The 18509-nt window shown below is 57.4% G+C and overlaps 2 protein-coding genes across 2 annotated transcripts in view; both read left to right on the top strand.

The window, feature by feature from the left end:
* LASP1 (LIM and SH3 protein 1) overlaps nt 1-15015 on the top strand; it is a 35039-nt gene extending 20024 nt beyond the window's left edge. Inside the window, exons 3-7 of the mRNA XM_030022919.2 lie at nt 150-234; nt 7829-7936; nt 11286-11442; nt 11593-11687; nt 12065-15015. Coding sequence (XP_029878779.1) covers nt 150-234; nt 7829-7936; nt 11286-11442; nt 11593-11687; nt 12065-12238 — 619 coding nt within the window. The 3' untranslated portion in view covers nt 12239-15015. The remainder of the gene's footprint in view (nt 1-149; nt 235-7828; nt 7937-11285; nt 11443-11592; nt 11688-12064) is intronic.
* A 371-nt stretch (nt 15016-15386) lies between these two features.
* LOC115344775 lies at nt 15387-17474 on the top strand. Its single transcript, XM_030022706.1, has 4 exons — nt 15387-15474; nt 15811-15870; nt 15949-16491; nt 17074-17474. The coding sequence occupies exons 1-4, from the start codon at nt 15387-15389 to the stop codon at nt 17259-17261; spliced, it is 879 nt and encodes a 292-aa protein (XP_029878566.1). The 3' UTR covers nt 17262-17474.
* The last annotated feature ends 1035 nt before the right edge of the window (nt 17475-18509 follow it).

Raw genomic sequence — 18509 nt, 5'->3', positions numbered from 1 at the left:
CCTGGTTGTGTTGCTGATCACCGTCATGCTCTGGAGCGGGGCCAAAGCACTGGGATCTCCTGGGGGCTGCTGGTTGGGTGGGAGAGGGCAGTGAGCACGGGCATCGCCCGTGGGAATACCGTGACTAACAATCTCCCTTTTCTCCGCAGACACTACCCAAAGCAGTCCTTCACCATGGTGGCAGACACTCCCGAAAACCTGCGTCTAAAGCAGCAGAGCGAGCTTCAGAGCCAGGTGAGCGTGCAGGTCTCTCCTCGCCCAGGGCTGCCGTACTTTGCCCCGTCGCCCTACGTTCTCCCATGCTCCGGTGCTTTCCTACGCCCTCGCGCAGAGGAGGGAGAGGCGGGTTTGGGGTGTGGGTCCCTCCTTTCAGATCTCGCCCATCTCGGCTGTGTTTGCTGTTCCCTTCATCTGTGGCTGCTGGGATCTCCCAGAGGTGGGAAGGGTCCAGCAGGCAGCCCCCCTCTCCCAGTCCATGCCTTGCACCAGTTTACCTTTTCCCAGCTGACATCCAGCCACAGTGGCTTCAGCTGGACAGACGTTGACTCTCTAGGCAAGTATTTCAGGTAAACCCAAATCTTGTAGGACTTGAAAGCTCTGGCAAGCAGAAATAAACAGATAAAAGGGATAATGACTGGCATAGATAAGGATTTCTTTCTCTAGTGGGAAGAACAGAGCCTGTTTGAGAAGGGTGTTGTCCAGACATGTCCCATTTTATACCCTGAAGGTGTCCCTGGATCAGCAAAAGTCCCCAGCCTTGACACGCGGCTGTGGGCTGGCTTCTTGTCCCGATAACTCCTGATGATGCAGTGGGAACTGGTCCCTTGGGTGGGCCAAGGAGCAATCCCTGGTTTCCTTCCCTTACTCCAAGACACTGAGAACAGAAATGCGAGCATCAGTTTTGCAGAGAAACGGATGGAAGGGCAAAGTTGGCACAGAAATGGGCAGCACTGGTGGGTGACCCTCCTTCGTGGAACGTTGCTCTGCTGAAAGGCTGTGTTGAAGCATCTGAGACTAAGCCCTGAGCAGTTGTTGTGAGCTTTGATGTTGCAGAACTGCAGACGTGTGCTCAGAGTACGCTGCACTGGAAGAAAATGCATCCAGCGGCAATTTTGGCTTGAGTCAGCGTCTCGCAGGAGAACACAGGATGTGGCAACTGTTCTGGGAATCTATTTAATTTATTTTTCTTCCTTTGAGAAGAGGCAAAAAGACTGCCCAGGGTGTTGTCAGCAAGGCACGTTGGCTCAGCTCAGCGTTGTAAGTGTTGGTCCTGGGCAGAGGGAGGACAGCTCGGGATTTGCCGTAGTGTTTTCAGGGTGAGCAGTCATTTTTCAGGATCAGTGCACTTCTCTCCCTGCTGTGCTGTGAAGGATGCAGTGACCTTCCTTCCTTCTCTTTCTATTAGCCTGAGAGTGTCAGGAGCTGAAAAGCAGATTGCCTAGGAATGCATCCCACTGGAGGAGGAGGAGGGGGAACCTCAGGACCTCACCTGTTAGAGCTGGTGGTGCCTGTGCAGCCAGCATTGAGTTTTGAAACCTCTGCTTTTGTAAGGTGTCTTCCTCAGAGCAAGTTGCCCAACAGCTCCCTGGCTTGCACAAGTGCAGCTTAGCTCAAGCTTAGAGCTAGACCTCAGCCTGGGGCTGGCTTTGTGTTTCGTAGAGCGGTTAAGGGGACACAGTTGCTTTTCCATGGTAACAATCAAGATAATGCTGCACTGAGTGGTCTGGAGTCTCCAGCGCTGTTTTTACAATGAATTCAGGCTCTTCATTAGTTGTTGCTTATTAAAGGAGACCCTGGGGAGGGAGCATGCTCCGCTGCCTGGGCTTTTCTGTAGCTTGTTGGGACTTTCAGCTCCTTGTGGTGTGCGGGAGGTGGCTGGAGGCAAAGTCAGCTGCCTTGCAGGGGAAGGGGTGTCTATTCTTTTGAGCCTGCACCTCCAGAAGTTGGTCACTACAACTCAGACACCAGCGGGACCTCTGTCCCTGGGAGAGAAGCAGCCATGCCCAGCTCCTGGTGGTCTCCTGGAATCTGGGGGCTTGAGCTGGGATAGCACAGGGCTGTAACAGCCTTCTGCACTCTTGGTTGCATGTGAACATGTCAAAAGAGGGGCTGGGGTGCAGGCAGGGTCTTCCCATCTGCCAGGCACCAGCACCCCACCTTTTCAGTGCTGGTCTCATGCTGGGATGAGCTGCGAAGTAGGACTTCTCTGAGCAAGAAGAAGAGGCTGCTGGGGGGGTGCTGGCTGTTTGGGTGCTGGCAGAGCCCCTGCGGAGGGATGCAGGAGCGGTGGGAGGGAGGTGGCAAAGCTGAATCGGGTAGAAGCTGCCAGGCTGAAGGGCCTGGAGCCCTGGGGAGGATAGATCCTAAACACACTTCAGATAAGATCTTAATTTCTCTCTGCCTTTGTTCTGCCTACAAAGGGAGTCTCCTATTTTCCAAGCGCCAAACATTTGTATTTCTTGAAGCGCTCTAGCTAAAACACTAGCAGCCGCTCTGGTTTATTGACAATCCCTTCTTACTAATTGCAGGAGCTGAGCAAACCCCAGGGGATGAGAATAGGTCACTTCAGCCCTTCCAGAGCAGGCAGTGGGGTTAACAGTCTTGCAAATTAACTGGATGAACTGGAGCTGTTAGTGGGGACAGGGAAAGGCTTGTGGAGAAGGGCTGGCTGGCTCTGCTTTGCAGTGATGACAGCTTAGCAGGACGGCTTCTGCACTACAGTTTGCCAGTTCAAGTGCCACCTAAAAAGTGCATCCTGGCTAACGTTGCTGAGACAGGCAGAGCTCTGCGTGTGGGTCTAGTAGTAAAGTCGCTTGTGGAGTAAGATCAGGGTTACGTGAACCGTCGCAACCTTGCCTTCAAGCTTGTATTTGCCAGCCAAACTCGGCGCGGCCGAGCCTTTGGTCCTCGGCGTGAGGATTCCCTGAGTGCGTGTCCCTCCGAAGAAGCTGTGGCTGGGAACAGCTGGGAGCTGCAGTAGGAGAAGGGAGATCGCTGGGTCTGTGTCCTCTGCAAGGGGTTTCTATCTAGTGGAGGGTCGTTCCCTGGCCGTGGGAGGGATGCTCCCCAGCACTTCTGCCTGTTCCTCTGGAGCAGAGCTCCTGCAGGGCTGGAGAGCCGCTGTCCTTGTGGATGACCCTGAGGAGGCTGACCCTGTATTTCCTCCCACCAAAAATACACAGCCTGTCCACCCTGGTGTGACTGGAAAAGCCGGTTGTTCACGGGAGGGTGGGGATGGGGCAGCTGCGTGCTGGGCTGGAGCGGTTTCATGTCACTCCCAATACCTCAGTTATTTGTGTCCGCTGAGAAGGCGTCTCCTGTTCCGGTCACTGGTAGATGCTGGATAATGGTGTCTTGTGCAGCTAAATGAGTCTCCAAAGTGACAGCTCTTACTCCTGCAGCCTTGTCTTACAGCCCACGTGCGGCAAGAAAATTGCAGGTTCTTGTCCGATGGCTCCTCTTTTGAACTCTTAAAATGGGTGTTTTTGGGTGCAGCCCTTCCTGCCAGAGGGTGGAGGTTCCCGTGGTGTGGGAGGCAGGTGCCCGTCTCCTGGCCCTCCTGCAGCCCTGCGTCTGTCACCCCGGGGAGCTGCTGCCGGTGACATTAAACCCTCCTCAGCGTCTACATTCTCGATGTGCTGGAGCCAAGACCTGCAAGGGGTTATGATGTGTGAAGGGCCGTTCTCCAACTCCCTTTGAATAACGCACGGATGCACAAGTCATCGCTGTCTTTCCTATCATAGAGGGAACAATTCCCCTGGGGAAATTAATTGTGGATCCCATTTTACAATTATTGTTATGGGACGAGGTGTGGATACGGCACTGTCTGCATCGCTCTGCTCTTTAACACGGTGTGTGGCTGAAAGGCAGCTACGAGCCAGAGCGCTGGGAGTGGGTCTGTGGGTTGGCAGCTGCGGCAGGAGCGATGGCTCTGCGGCCCCTTGCACAGCGCTGAGCTGGTTCCCAGCGGTACCCCTGTGCCCCGTGAAAGCACAGCGGGATGTACCGAACCGTGGATTTCTGTCCCTCTTTATCACCCGGGGTTCACCTGCACTCGAGTTTCCGAGGGACCAAAAGGAGCAGGACCCTGGGAGCGTGGCTGGAGCAAGGATTTGTGCCTCTCTAAAGGCATCCTGGACTGGGAGTGGGATTCCTCTATGGCTGGGGGTCACGGGTCACTTTTCCCCACCCAGCGCTGCCTGCCAGACTCCTGCCTGCACAACCCGGTGCCCATATAAGGGCAGGGAGAAGCTGAAAAGCGCCTTGTCTGAATGTTTCCTCCCTCCTTTCCGGCTTTCTCCCTCAGCCCTGGCGATGGCTGCAGCCCAGCAGGACCCAGCCGCTCCTGTGCCGAAGCCAGGAAGGGCCAGGGATCCTGTTAAACTGCAATTCCTCCGTGCCGAGCACGGGGACAGTGTCTGCCCAGTGGCCTCCCTTGCTTCCTCCCAGCATTGCCCTGATGCTCGTGCCATGCTCTGACTTCTGCGGCCAGGCGTGCTGGGGTGCAGGAACCCCAGCTAGCTGGGAGCACCAGCCTTGGATGTGCGTTTTGGGTTAGTCCTGCTCCCAAGTACCAGTATCTTCCGCCGTGACTCCAGGATCGGCCCCCCCCCCTGCAGTCAGGCATCCCCATGTGGCAGTTTTTTCGGGCCAAGTTCCTGTACCCTGAAAGATAGAGGGGTAAAAAAAACAAGGAAGATGGAGGGGGGTGGGATTTAGGAGGGCAAAAAAGCAGAACTTACCAAAGGAACTGCTTAGCCTTGTGATTAGCTTATCACTTGGTGACTCTTTATCTTTCTAGCCTGGATTTCTTACAGCTCGTCAACTTGTGCGTTTGCAGCCAGCACAGTGTGCCCTTCTTGGGGCTGGCTGAGCAGGAGGCTGCAGGATAAACCCTCTTCTTCCAAGCAGCATCTCCAAGCACAACGGCAGCGCCAGCATCCCAGGGCCAGGCTGCAGAGCTCTCAAGGAAAACAGCCTTTATTGAAAGCAGAGCAGATAAAGGACAAACACAGCCCCTCTGCCCGCCTGCCGCTGCGGCTGAGCGAACTGGGGCTGGTGCTTTGCAGAGCAGCTGGCGGGGCTGACTCAGTCCCTCCTGATCCCCTGTCCGGGTGTGTGTCATAGGTTTTATGTCACAGCTCTGTTAACCTTTGGTTCCTTGTGCCCGATGGTTAACACCTCGAGGCTGCTCCTTCCCAATTGCTGATGTTCAAGCTATGTTCTTTAGCCCAGCCAGCAAAAGGTTGGGGTTTTTTTCTCTCCCTGTTATTGCTTCAAGCAAAAGGAGACTTCTGCCTTGAAACCGGTGTCTTGTGTTCCTCTGATGTGCTTTGGCATCTTGGTTGTATGAATATTCTCCCAGGGTGGACTCTGCAGCCTTGTTCATTAAGCCTTTGCTTTCTAATGTCACGTTAGAGTTAGCAATCCAAAGTGACTTGTAGATCATACCATCTATCTAAGGGTTTCTGTGATACCCCATGGCTGTGAAGAAGGGGCAGGGGCTCTGATGTGCTTCCAAAGCTTGCATTTCTCCTGGTTTGCAAGGTAGGAAGAGCAAATGCTGTGTTTGCAAGCAAGGCACCAAGCTCTGGGCTATCTTCACCACTGTAGCCCATGCAGCCAGTGGCGAGCTCTCCCTTGTGCCTGCCGGTGCCCGTTGCAGAGCTGGTGCCTGGCATCCCCTCCTGCTCCAGACAAAACCCTCTGAGCCACCCCAGCCTCCTGGCAGGACCAGCTGGGGTGTGGGATGCAGAGAGCTGGCCTGAGCCCGCAGCCCCGCTGCAAAATGGAAACCACGGCGTCTCGTTTTCCCCTGGAAATCTCGTTTGCTGTGTTGTTCTGGACCAGAGAAGGGGCAAGACCCTGCTCCGTGATGTGCTGCGTGCCCGCAGCCCCGGCTGGCTCCAGCACCGGAGGGATCTGACCCGGGCACATCAGCGTGGCCGGATTCTGCCTGCCGTGCCAGGTCCCGCGCTGGAGGCAGGCAAGGCCACGGGAGAGCCCGGATGGCAGCGGAGGTGTGTCTCGGCTTCTCCAGAAGATATTATAAAATGTTTGGCAGCCTTTCCCGAAAGGTGTTTCCAGGCCCAGCTGGACACGCTGTCTGGATGGGAGGCGAATATGTGAGGTCTGAAGGAGTGCCTCCGTAGGAGCGTGTGTTGGGGAGAAATCAGCTTCATCCCGCCTCCCCCGCCACGCTGCCGGTTCTCTGCCTCCGAGATTTATCTTGGCACGGCACGCGAGCTGCGGCGCCGATCTGCGAGCGCAGCCCTTATCCTGCGAGCTCTTTCTTTGCGGGGCCAGCCCAGCTTCCCGACCGTCCGTCTGGCAGGCTGCCGTCCGGCTGCGGGATGGGAAGGGTTACGGGAAGCTGCCTGTGCTGGCCAGACACGTTGGTGTCTGGCCCCTGTGTGCTTCGTGAGCATTTCGGGGAGCGATGCATCGGCCGCTCTCCCAGCCCGCTCCAGCAAAGGCAGCTCCTGCTCCGCTTCTCCCACCACCCGAGGGGCTGAGCGTCGGCCCCGCGCAGAACCGGGCTGCTGCGCCCGTCCGTGCCGGTTGCACGGGGTAGGGGGGGTCCCGGAGGTTTGATCTGCTCGCGTGAGAGGCGGTGGTGACCTTTTCGTTTTGGTGGCGACGTACAACTGTCCGCAGTGCGCAAGGCGAGCGCTGGGGAGGTGAATCCCTGGAAAGGGCAGCTTTGGCTGCACGTTGGGGAGAGCCCCTTAAGGCTCTTTCCTCCCTAAAGGGGCAGAGGCAGCTCCTGAAGCCATCGGTGCAGGGCCAGATCCCCACAGAGAGGATGGAGGAGGTCACAGTGTCTCTCTGCCCATCCGCTTCCCCCCCACCGCCATGAAAATAGGGCATCTTTCAGGCTGCTTGGACCTGAAAGTAAGCAAAGCTGCTGTGCTGGAGCAAGCCAGGCAGCTGAGTGCTGTTTCCTTCCCTGTTGGAGCCATCGAGTCAGCGGTTGGGTTTCAGCTTCTGCAGAAGCTGCTTCTGCTTCTGTGTGACTTGAGTGGGAGCAGCGGTCCTGCGCAGAGCGGGGCCAGCTGGGACTGGGGACCAGGACCAGCAACCCCCGGAGCCAAGGCTGCTGAGGACTGGGGAGCACATCTGGGCTGTGGTTGTGTGCTGTGTTAGCTCCCTCCTGGGAGAGCTGGAAAGCTCAGTCTTAAAGCTGTGTAGAGCTGTATTTTCAAAAAAAAAAAAAAAAAAAAAAAAAACCAAAAAAACAAAAGGGGAAAAAGAAAAAAAAAAAAACTGGGACTTTCAGCTCCTGGGTGTGATGGGAAGGGATGCTGATGTCAGTGTCTGGCAAACAGAAATGAGGATGCTTGTGTTTTGCCAGGCTCCACCCTCCAAACTCTGGTTTCGTTATGGTCTTCTGGGTGTATTCCTTCCCAGAGGCAGCTAAATGTCCCCTGACGTAGAAACACTTTTGTATGGGTGTAACTCATAAAATCCTCGGGGCTGTCAAGCAGGCAGCTTGCCATGGGTTGGCTGCTCCGTGGTACGTGACTTAGGTGCGCTGGTAGCCCACAGGAAATTCAAAGTGAATCCAAGTTACCCCAGGCCCTGCTGAAAAAGAAATAACATCAGCAGATGCATAGGAAGTTGTTTGTGTGTTTCAGCTCTCGGCAATACCCCGTTTTGCTATTACTGGGTACATTAGGGGGTCTCTTGAGCAAGGCAGAGGCCCTGTTAGAAGCTGCTGCATCTCATGAGGCACGTGGGTCACGGTGAGGGTCTGTTGCTGAATCCAGCTCCTGTGCCTGCCAGCTTTCCCCCATGTTTAAATCTTTTTTTCCTTGTTTGTACCCAGATTCGCTACAAGGAGGAGTTTGAGAAGAACAAGGGGAAAGGCTTCAGCGTGGTGGCTGACACCCCAGAGCTGCAGAGAATCAAAAAGACTCAGGATCAGATCAGCAACGTGAGTAGCTTCTAATCTCTGCATGTGATATTGCCGTGACCTTCCTCCTGCCAGAGCAGGCTGGGGGGAGCTCTGCCCGCACAGCCAGGAGCAGACCCGCGCTCTGACGGCTGCTAACGAGCACTTGAGGCTGCAGCATCTTGAAAGCCTGGCAGCGTTAATTCTCCAACCCATTTGCCTGGGCATCCTGTGACCTCCTTGCACCTTTCCCGGCTCCTCCATCCTGGCAGAAGCTGCAGCCGGATCCGGAGGGGTATCCGCGTCCTTCGTGTCTCCTGAGGTGCTCAAGTCCACGTTGACTGTGAGAAGCACGAAGGGGAGCAGCAGAGAGTGGCATTCGGTGGGGGCAAACGGGGGCAAATCTGGACCAGGGGCAGTCCCATCTGCCCCTGGTTGTCACCGTAACCCACAGCGTGGGCAGCGCTTGGGCGGTCCGGGCTCGCCAGGGCCAGCCCCCCCCCCCCCCCCCCGCTGCACCCCCAAAGAACTCCGGTCCCTCTTGTGCTCTCTTTGGCTTGTGTTTGCGTGTGGAAACCCTGGCCAAAGGCACACCTCTTCCTCCCGTCCCCTTGCAGCTGTGACTGTCCTCTGCCAGGTTCCGCTTGCCTTGACCCCTCCTGACTCCTGCAAAGCCCGTTCCAGCCACCATCCGGCTGTCAGGAGCGTTTGCTGCTGCAGCTGCTGTTGGTTCGTGCCGAGGACGCACGCGGGGTCCCCGGGGTCCCGCCACCTGCTGCCACCAGACCCCAGGGTAGGACGGGCAGCGTCAGCCGCTTTCCTACCTACAGCCCACATCTCGCGGCGGCCGCTGCACCAGAGCAGCCTTGCGGGGAGCTCCTCGGGGTCGTCCCTTGGCCACGCACAGCTTCCCTCCTGCCATCATCCCGCCTCTGCGCTGGCGCGGAGGGGTTGCTGGGGGCTGCACAGCAGCATCTGCATCTCCATCCTCCCTTGACCTTCTGGAAGGGGAGCTGTGTCCTCCGTCTGCAAGAGACCCAGCTCTCCCGTTTCTGAAAATTACATTAAAACCGTGCCCAAGTTCAGTGGCAGCTGGCCTGGCAGCTTGTGCTTCACCCAGCAGCCTCTGTCCGTATCCAGGTGCTGGCGGTGCGGCGTGTGGCAGACGTGGACGTCTGTGTGTTGCCATGGTGAACGAGGAGGATGCAAACTTGCACGTATAGCTGCGGCACCGGGTGCGGCAGACGTGGGGTGTAGCTGTCCCCTGCCCAAACTCGACCCCGTGGCTCCCAGGCATCGTGGCACGGGAGCCCACAGTAGCATCTGCCCTCAGCAGAACGCAGGGAGTTAATTAACCTTTAGCCGCTAGCAAGAGTCATGCGCGTTCCTTATCAAATGCCCAGGAGCTGTTGTGAAACCCTGGGAAGGCTGGCTTCTCCCTGACTAGTAAACCTGCCCCCGGAGCGCAGCTTTGCGCGAGAAACCTCTTGGGTGTCCACTCGACAGACGGCTTCTGTGAGCTCCTCTCCTGCTTCCAGCTCTGCAGGGCCCCGAGCTGCTCTCGCTTTTCCATCCTTAACCATCCCTACCTTGGGGACAAAGCTCCTGGCGTGGGAGCTGCTGTCTGTTCCCCCCCGTGTGTCCAGGGGAGAAGGGTCTGGGCTTGCAGGAATGCAGGGAGAGGGAGGACCGGTGCCTTTGCCCGCAGTGGGAGCTCGAACACGGGCAGGAGCTCGCACGCGTACACAAACACGAGAACGCCAAGCGGGGCGGGAGGAGGTGGTTTGTTCCCTCTTCTTCTGATCCCATTGTGCAGTTCCCTGGCGAGTACTGATCTCTCCTGGGGGAGCTGCGGGGTGTTATCTGCGCACCAAACCCCAGGACAGCGAGGGCTGGGGAAGGCTTCCCGCTTGGGAAATGGACCTGGTTGGAAGATTTTTCTCTGGGGGCAGCTTCTCAGTGGGGTCTGAGCCGGCAGGAGATGAGCACAGCTTCCCCGCCATGGAGTGGGGCTGCGGTCTTTGTTACAGAAAGCACCACTCTTTTGAGGGAATCTGTGGAGGTTTTAGGGGCATTAAATAACCCAGCAGAGAGATGAGAGCAGCCCGTGTCCCTTTGCTCAGCCCCCTTCACCCTCCCTCAGCCACGGCAGCGGTTTTCAGCAGCTTCCCTGTGGGCATCTGGCTGCCTGCCTGGGGTTGCAGTGACCCACTTAATAAAGACGCATGAAACAAACCCACTCCCTGCAGAAAGCCTGGCTCAGCAGGCAGCATTTCACTCCCAAGGGTGCAGCTGGGCAGGCACACGGACAGGGGACTGCCCGGCACGGCAGAGCCCGCTGGGGCATGAACGCCTCTGCAGCACAGACGTGCCCCAAACCACCCTTGGTCGGAGGGTGCCGATACGGTCCTGCGCATGGGGAAACCCTCCTGGCAATGGAGCTGCGCAAAGCCTGAGCCTCTGACCGCCGGGAAATGCCGTCCTGAAGCTGTCCTTGCTCGGGCTCGCTGCAGCGGCTGGGGGAGCAGGGTGCTCCCCCCGGGGTGTTCTCCTTCCCGGGAGGGTGGCTCTGCTCCAGGCTCTGCCTTCTGCCTGTGCAGAGAGCCTGCTGTAGTGCCCTTCAGTAAATAACTGTTTAACCAGCAGACAAATGGGCTCCAGGTGCTTTCCGATGGCAATGCATTCATTAACAGAAGTGGCTATTAATTTTTACACCCACGCCCAGGCGGTTGGGTTAACCCTTCCCTCCTGCCCGCTGTGGGGGGGCCCCCTCTGTGCTGGTTGTGGGGGAAGGCTTAGGCAGATGCAGCTGGAGTGTTTGGTGGTATCTGCTTTGAGTTTCCTTCAACAAAAAACCCCAAGGCCCTTTCACGCTTCAGTTAAAGAGAGATCTGGGGGTAGATTTTGGAGCTGTACCTCCACGGCGCCTGCTGTACCTGGCCGTGGGCTGGGGAGTTGCACACCGAACTCGGCGTGTGCAGGGGGGACTTCCTAAAGGTGTTTTTGCTCTGTGCTCCTGCAGCCTGGGAGCTTGGGAGCCTGGTCTTGATTCTCACCCACACCTGAAAAAATTGCGTATCCCATCTATAGGACGCTTAAACCTCCTCCTTCCTTTCTGTGCCACACACAAACTGGTCTGAGCAAATGTCCCTGTGGCATGGGGAGACGTGGGGGAAGAAGCTCCCTCGGACTGCCGGCGGGGCTGTGAGATGGCTGATGCCGAGTCCTTGGTAGCAAAAAGAAATGAGCTGAGAAAAGATGAAGGATATTCCTGGCACTGGAAGGCTGCGGGGACTGCTGCCAGTGCTGGGGCCAGGCTCAGCCTCATGGAAGGTGCTGCAGGGCTGTCCCAGCTGCACTCTGAGCTCTCCTTCCTCTCCTGTCGCTGTAGATAAAATACCACGAAGAGTTTGAGAGGAGCAGGATGGGCCCGAGTCCCAGCGAGGGTGCTGAGCTGGAGCGCAGGAACTCCCAGGAGAGCACCAATTACCGGAGACCCGCAGACCAGCAGCATCAGCCGTCTCATCACATCCAACCCAGCAACCCAGGTAAGGCGGGGGGGCTGCGGGCGTCGCAGCCTGCCCCGCTGCATGGCCCTGTGTTTGCTGGGACAGCACCCGGCTCCTCTTTGCGAGGGGCTTTGCCGTATTTCTCGTGTCCCAGCACCAGCTAACAGACCCATCCTTCCCCCCCCCCAGGCTACCAGCAGCAGCAGCCGTCGTCTCAGTCCTACGGCTACAAGGAGCCCGCGGCACCAGCCTCTACACAGCGCAATGCTCCTTCTGGGGGGGGGGGGAGTATAGCCCAAGGGCTCACAGCACCCACTCCAACACCAGCCCCCCCCCCCCCCCCCCCCCCCCGGTTTCCACCCCCTGAGGGTCAGGGTTTGCTCTGCTTTGCTCCTCACCCCTGTGCCGGGGAAGAGCAGTTCTGAAGGGGCTGGTGGGTGTAATGCTGGGTGCCTGGTTTCTGCTTGGCACAGCTATTGCCGGCACCAGCATCCCTGCGCGGTGCCCGGTTAAGAACCTCCTGGATCCGGAATGGCTCTTGCGTGGGGCTGGGCACAGCTCCTTGCCCTGGGACCCCCCCCCCCCCATGGATGGCAGCTTTGCCCATCTGGAGCAGGGCACGGTGAGGGTCTGTGCCCACTGACCCCCTCTCTCCCCACAGAAGCGTTTCCGCGCCGTCTACGATTACAACGCGGCTGACGAAGACGAGGTCTCCTTCCAGGACGGCGACACCATCATCAACGTGCAGCAGATCGACGACGGGTGGATGTACGGCACGGTGGAGCGTACGGGCGACACCGGCATGCTCCCCGCCAACTACGTGGAGGCCATCTGAGCCGTGGGAGGGGATGGGGTGGGTGGCTGACAGCCGAGCCCCCAGCCCACGCCGGCCCCCGTGTGTGTGTGTGCGTCTCTCTGCCCCAGCATCCCTTATCCCACGTGCTCTGGCATCGCCTGCCGGAGCCACGTCCTGACATCTCGGTTACTCTGTGTTTCTGCAGCCGCCTCCGGTTTCTCTTGCCAATTTAGCTTTGTTCTAGCTCTGTCGGGACTGAGGGACTGTCTGCAAGGGATGCTGGGGGCTCGAGAGACCAAACCGCCACAGCTTTCCTTCTCCTTCGGTCTCCCTTCTCTCTAGCCCTCCCAGGCACTCCGGCATTTCCTGGCCAGGGGAAGCAGCCGGAGTCGCTGGGACCCTGGCAAAGGGAGGAGGAGACCATCTGTTAGGACCAAATTCCCCCAGCTCTGGCGGGGATGGGCAGAGGGCAGCGATGTCTGTGTGGACGAGGTGAGGGATGCTCGTCCCAAGGGCTGCCCTGGGCTGACGGGAGGAATGGGCTGGCAGCCTCCACCCTGCACCACTCTGGCTCTGGCTTGTCCCATTGCTTTTCCCGGTTCCTCTGTGCAGTGTTCCCATTCAGTCTTTGCTCCCTTCAGTCCTCAAACCAGAAGAAATTCGCAGTTAGAATCTTAAACAAAATCTTTCTTTCTCCTTGGGATACAGAGTGGCTGCTCTGGACAGCCCTGGAGGTGGCTCTTGCTCCTTCTGCCTCGGGCTCTGGCTGCCTTGTTCCACCTCCCCGATCCCTCTGGGGCCAAGCCGGGGCTGTGCTGGCACGGGTAAAGGAGTAGCTGCAGCATTGCTTCACCTGGGGGCTGCTGCTCCCGCTCAAGGGCTGGAGAGGGGCTGGGCTCCCCGCTCCCCTGCGCTGGGAGGGGAGCACTGCGACACCGAGACCTCACGTCCTCCCTGCAGCTCCGGCTTTCTCTCTTTGGGCCAGAGTCTGGGGGTCCCCTGGCCCCCGCATGCCAGGGCAGCCTCTTTCTTTTAGCAGTGGTCGCTCCCCAAATTCACCCAGAACCTTCCTGCTTTTCTCTTGCTGCTGCTGGGCTTTTGGGACCCTCCTGAGCCCTCTACCTGCTGGGTAGATGGTCTGGGGAGCCAGCAGGGTCAGCCCCCATCCCTGTGCCTCTTCTGAGCCGGGTGTGAAAGATCCTCCCCCTCTGCTGCTGTGCTGGGGACCGTCCTGGGTGACCGTCCTGACCGGCAGCTCCGTCTTGAGTGGCGGAGACCAGGGTTTGACACCCCGAGCCACCCTGCATCTCTCACTGGTCCCCAGCGGCGGTGGCTTTTGGGGCCACCGCTGACTTGGGATCATGTCATGGACCAAAATCTCAAAGCACATCCCTGTCTCCTTCTCTTTTGGGCTCCGAAGCTGCTGGAGCTGGACAGGGGCAGGTATAACTGGAAGCCTGTGCAGGGAGAGCAGGAGCAGGATGCTTTTCTCCCGGGTCACAGAAGCTGAATATCGGGGCAGTGGTCGCGCCTCCATGCTGCCTCCGGCACTCCTGCTGCCCCGTCCCTGCTCACAGCCCCGGCTCAGCCCGAACCGTGGAGACTGGGCAGCCGGAGGGGACCGTTCCCCTGCCAGGCTGCTCGCGGCTTTGGCTGCACCGCACCACGGGGCCAGGATGCTTCCAAGCGGAAGCTGCCGCCTTTGCTATTCCCAAAGGAAAAGAGGGAATCTAGGGACCAAAGCGGCTGAGTTGAGACGTTCCTTGGCTCTGTTTGGGGACACGTCCTTGGGGGTGGTCTCGCGGAGGGGGAGAGGATCCCACCGCCTCAACGCTTGCAGTCCCCTTTCTCAAAGCACACAGGGCTGCAGGGCTGGTTCATGGACGGTGCTGGGGTCGAGGTGACCGGAGTCGGGGGGTGCTGGAGCAAACGCTGTTCTGGCAGAGACGGGGTTCCTGGCAGGGCAGAGACCCGCCGGGAGGGCATGAGCCAGGCAGAGGGGAGCATTTTGCTCCTGGCTCGTTCCCCAGCTGGCTGCAACGGGAGAGGGGAAGAGTGATGGGGACTCCTGGTACCGTCGTTCCCTTGGGGTGAAAACGGGACCCCAGAAGCAGCCAGGATGGGCTTTACGGGATGGGAATCCCAGTTGGTGCTAAAACAAGCAAGCACAAGAGCAGGAGAGAGGGGGGTGGCTGGGCGGGGGGGGGAGTCTGCATCTCCCTGCTAATCCTCTTCTTAATCACGTTCTTGTCTGGGAATGGGGGGGAGTATCAATGTGAATAAACTGTTTTTTAATGGACCAAATAACACAGGCAATTACGTTTTGGTATACAGACCTTTTTTTAATGCTACCTTGAAACCATTGTCCTAATTCTCCCCTCCCATACCCTGCCCCTTCTCCCCTACCATGGGAAACAAACCTCTTACTGCTTGATTTCTGCCTTTTCTCTCAACTTATGCACTTTTTTGCCTTTTTTCATAGCTGAAAAGCACCTAAACCTGTATTTAAAATAAATAAATAAATAAAATAGTAAAAAAAAAAAGAAAAATTAAAAGCTAAATTGCTTCTCATCACGTGTAAAATAGACCTTGTCCATCCCAGCTTCCCTGGTTGCGTCTCAGTGCTGAGCTTAGAACGTGTTTTCTTCCAGATCCGTTGCTTGATTGGGGTTTGTCCTTGTGTACTCCTTCCCGTCGGGTTGAGCACCCACCAATAAAAAACGTTATTTGGCCTTTTTAACTGAACCATCGAATGGAACAAACCAACTGATTCTCTTCCCGGTTTACTCGAATTAAAAATAAAAGTATAATTTTTACCTGCCGATTGCGCTGGGTTTGATTGCGGTTGCTTTTCTGGCCATTTTCCTGCTCCCTTGGGACACAGTGGGGATCTCCGGTCCAGGGGAGGCTGCCAGAGCCAGGGTCCTCATCTCTGCCTGGCTCCCCTGGGAATGGGAAACGCTGCCATCCCTGGGAACCAACCTGGGATGCAGCTTCTTGGCTCGTCCCTTGCTCTTAGCATGGTGTGAAGCCAAGGGATACGCTTGAAGTGTTCAGAGCTCTGCTGCAGCGTGTCTGGCTGATGCGCTGCGGCCACCGGGTACCACGGAGCCCTGGGAAATCAGCTGCGAAATTCAGCTGTAAGCCACGTTGGAGAAATGGTCATAGCGGGACGGAGGCGCAGGCGATGCCTCCGTTACAACGTGGGTCTGGGATCTGCCGGGGTTCAGGTGTGCCGGTGGCTGCTCCGGAGACCAGACCCATCCGGGGAAATGGTCAGTGTTGCTGTGAGCAGCGCAGCATGGGCATGGGGTCCCAGTTCTGCCCGACTTCTCTGGGAACGCAGCACCGCAACAGCCGGGTCCTGCAGACCCCAGCCAGCCCTTGTGCTCAGGGTGCAGCTGGTGACGGCTTAGCTTGGTCACTGCAGCCTCTCAAGGTGGGATTTTCAGCAATTACAGTGTTAGCAGTGGGAAAAGAAAATCATGAAGGTATGTGGAGAAGGATGTTATTTGCATCAACAGCACTAGCCAGAAAAAATTAAAATAAAAAGGCTCCGTGGCTGTTGCTGCTCACTTAAAGCCATATCGCTTTAAATGGTACTGAAGCAGGTGGTGTGGCACTGAAAGCAAAGGATGCTGCAGTACCCCAGGAGTACCAGACTCTGAAAGGTGAGAGTTCAGAGCAGTCTGGACTGATCGACAGGGCTTTGCGATAGCCAAAGCTCATTTTTGCTTCTTTCCCCATAGGGTGGGCCCTTTCCCAGCTGCAAACGGGGAGTCGCATCACCATAAGCACCCCCAGAAACTGGGCAGCAGTTTGGGTAGGAAGAAGCAGGGGCAAAGCGACCCTCCCGCAGGCAGACGGTGCCTCTCGGGAGCCCTGCTCCACTCTCCTCCGCCCGTGCGAGGCTGAAGCCCCATCTGACCGCCTGCGTTTATCCCTTTATTTTCCGCCTGCCTGCTGGAAAGCGGCTCTGTCAGCTCCGGCATCATCTCTCCATCCTGAGCAGAGCGAGCTGTGCTCTGGCTGGGAGGGGAGGACGCAGCGGCTGAGCCGCAGGGGCTGGCGAGCGAAGCGGCGGCTCTCTGCCGAGCATCCCCTTTCCACGCCGCGGGGAGCCCGGCAGCCCCTGCCCCACCAGCTCCTCGCTCACCATGCTGGATATTTTCATCCTGATGTTTTTTGCCATCATCGGCCTGGTGATCCTCTCCTACATCATTTACATGCTCTAGAGCGATGCTGGGGAAGATGCGGCTCAGCATCAGCCTCGCAATCGAAGCATCGTCCAGGTGAGCCGGCTGCTCCTCGTCCCACCAGGCTTTAATTTCTGGGAAGAAAGGTGTCTGGGGGGCAGGGGGAGAGGGGATAGTTTTGGTTTTAATGCTGTTGTCTTTGGCTGCTGCTCCCTCTGCCTGGCCGAGGCAGCCGAGCTGTTTCCTGCTCAGGGCTGGAAGGAGGGCACCAGGGTTTATTTTATAAATCAGGCCACCTCGCCAGCTGAAATGTGCACCGGCTATTGTGCAGCTGCTGGTTTCTCCCTGCTGGGTTTATCAGCCCCTTCCCATTTGGAAAAGCTGCTCTCTGCCTTTTATAGTGCTGCAGCACGAACTTGTGGCTTTTGTTCCCAAGAGGGAGAGAAATAAAACAGCTTAGGGGAGAAGCAAGAAGGGATCCCGGTTGCATCACTTTAAAGGAGGCCAAGGGAGGGGGGGTCGGTGTCCCGGTGCCTCTGCCCCCCCTGTGCCAGGCAAAGGGGGGGCTGCTGCCACTGCCTGTGCTGGCATACCCTGCCATTGCCACCCACCACCATCTCGGGGTCTCCCGCAGCTCTCGTGCCCAGCTCAGACAACCCTCTCCTTTCTTTTCCACAGCCGCCGCCTGGTCCGTCTCCCTCGGAGCCTTCTGGAAAAGCGTTAACCCTCTGCGAGCAACCGGCTGCCCGACACGGAGCAAGGAGCCGCGCGGGCTCGGGGCCGGCGTTGCGGAGGGAGCTGAGCAGGAGCGGCCGAGTGAGGCGAAGGAGGGAAATGGGGTGGCAGGGGAGAGGGCTGCGAGGTGACGTCCCGCTGCCGAGATGTGGGTTGTTCCCGGTGACGCACGTGGCGTGCCGGGGGGATGCTAAGGGTCCTGCCCCTCCCCGTGTGGCTTAGCCCCTTGGGATGAGCGCTTCCGAGGTCGGTCTTTTGGGTTTAATTTTAGAAAAGCACTTATATTTTTAATGAAAAATGTTCAAGGAAATGAAATAAAGAGAGGAATGACACAGGAGAGTGAACACGTCTGCTGGTGTTGACTCTGCCGAAACGCAGCCCCGTGCATCGACTGCGGGGCTGGGGCGCACACGGCTCCGGGAGCAAACCCCGCTTCTGTGGAGAGGCGCAGGGCACCCTGCGAGCCCCGAGAAGGACGAGATATTGGCGAACCGTGCTGAGACACCTCTGTGTCCCCCAGCCTGAGCAGCAGCTGCTGTGGAGGGGTCCGAACCAGGCTCTCTCCTGCTTGGAGGGTGCCCGAGCATCTAAGACGTGGCTCACCCTCACTCAGGTCCCCTCTCCTGTGTTCAGGGAAGCTCCGGGAGGTCTCAGTTAATCTCAGCATAGAAAAAAGGAACATTTTTCATATGATGGAAATTTCTGTGGGATGGAAAGAACATTTCAGAGCTTAATTTCCCCCAGCTTGGAGAGGTCTGGGAAGGTATTTGGGGCATCAGGAGGATTTTTCCTGTCCTTTTTTGAAGCCCTGCATCGATCCCTGCCCTCACAATGTCAGTCACATGCAATGCTGTTTTCAGACTGAAAGATTCATCCTCCTAGAAGACAAAATTTTCATATGCCTGGTCTCTCCCAGGAATATTTTTTTTTAAGCAATAAACATCTGAAATATCTGTAATGGGAAAAACTACTCACACCCCATTAGTTAACCACAGCACCATCACACGAGTGGGTGCGAGAGAACAGGATCCAGGGAGAGTAGGGGCTGTGCAGGCACTGCCGGGGTACGCTGGAATTGGTTGGTAAGACTTTCAGAAGAAGGTATTTACAGAAAGAAGAGGGATTTCAGAGTCTGGGAATGCTGGATGCAGTTAGCATTGCCAGCCGAATACTTGACACTGCAATTTCCTGTTAGTAAAACTCCTGAGAGAAATGCAAAGTTGGTGACTTTGCTCCCAAGCGTGTTCTCAGTGCACCAGCCTCAGCCCGAGCTCCCCCCGGGGCGGTCCCTCACCGCTGAGCCCTGGAGATGCAGAAAGGCTTCTCCTCGCTCCACCACCAAATATAGTCGAAAATCAGAAGCTTGAAATATTCTGGGA

This window comes from Aquila chrysaetos, chromosome 8 (assembly GCF_900496995.4).
Source record: "Aquila chrysaetos chrysaetos chromosome 8, bAquChr1.4, whole genome shotgun sequence".
Lineage (NCBI taxonomy): Eukaryota > Metazoa > Chordata > Aves > Accipitriformes > Accipitridae > Aquila > Aquila chrysaetos.
The sequence above is the reverse complement of the archived record's forward strand: the minus strand, read 5'-3'. Positions and strand labels throughout refer to the sequence as shown.

Bases quoted from the DNA above. Each gene is read 5' to 3' on its own strand.
- LOC115344775 (XM_030022706.1), top strand. From the start codon at position 15,387: ATGCCTCCGTTACAACGTGGGTCTGGGATCTGCCGGGGTTCAGGTGTG. The intron at 15,475-15,810 runs GTCAGTGTTGCT...GTACTGAAGCAG, and splicing joins CAGACCCATCCGGGGAAATG to GTGGTGTGGCACTGAAAGCA. The intron at 15,871-15,948 runs GTGAGAGTTCAG...CTTTCCCCATAG, and splicing joins GGAGTACCAGACTCTGAAAG to GGTGGGCCCTTTCCCAGCTG.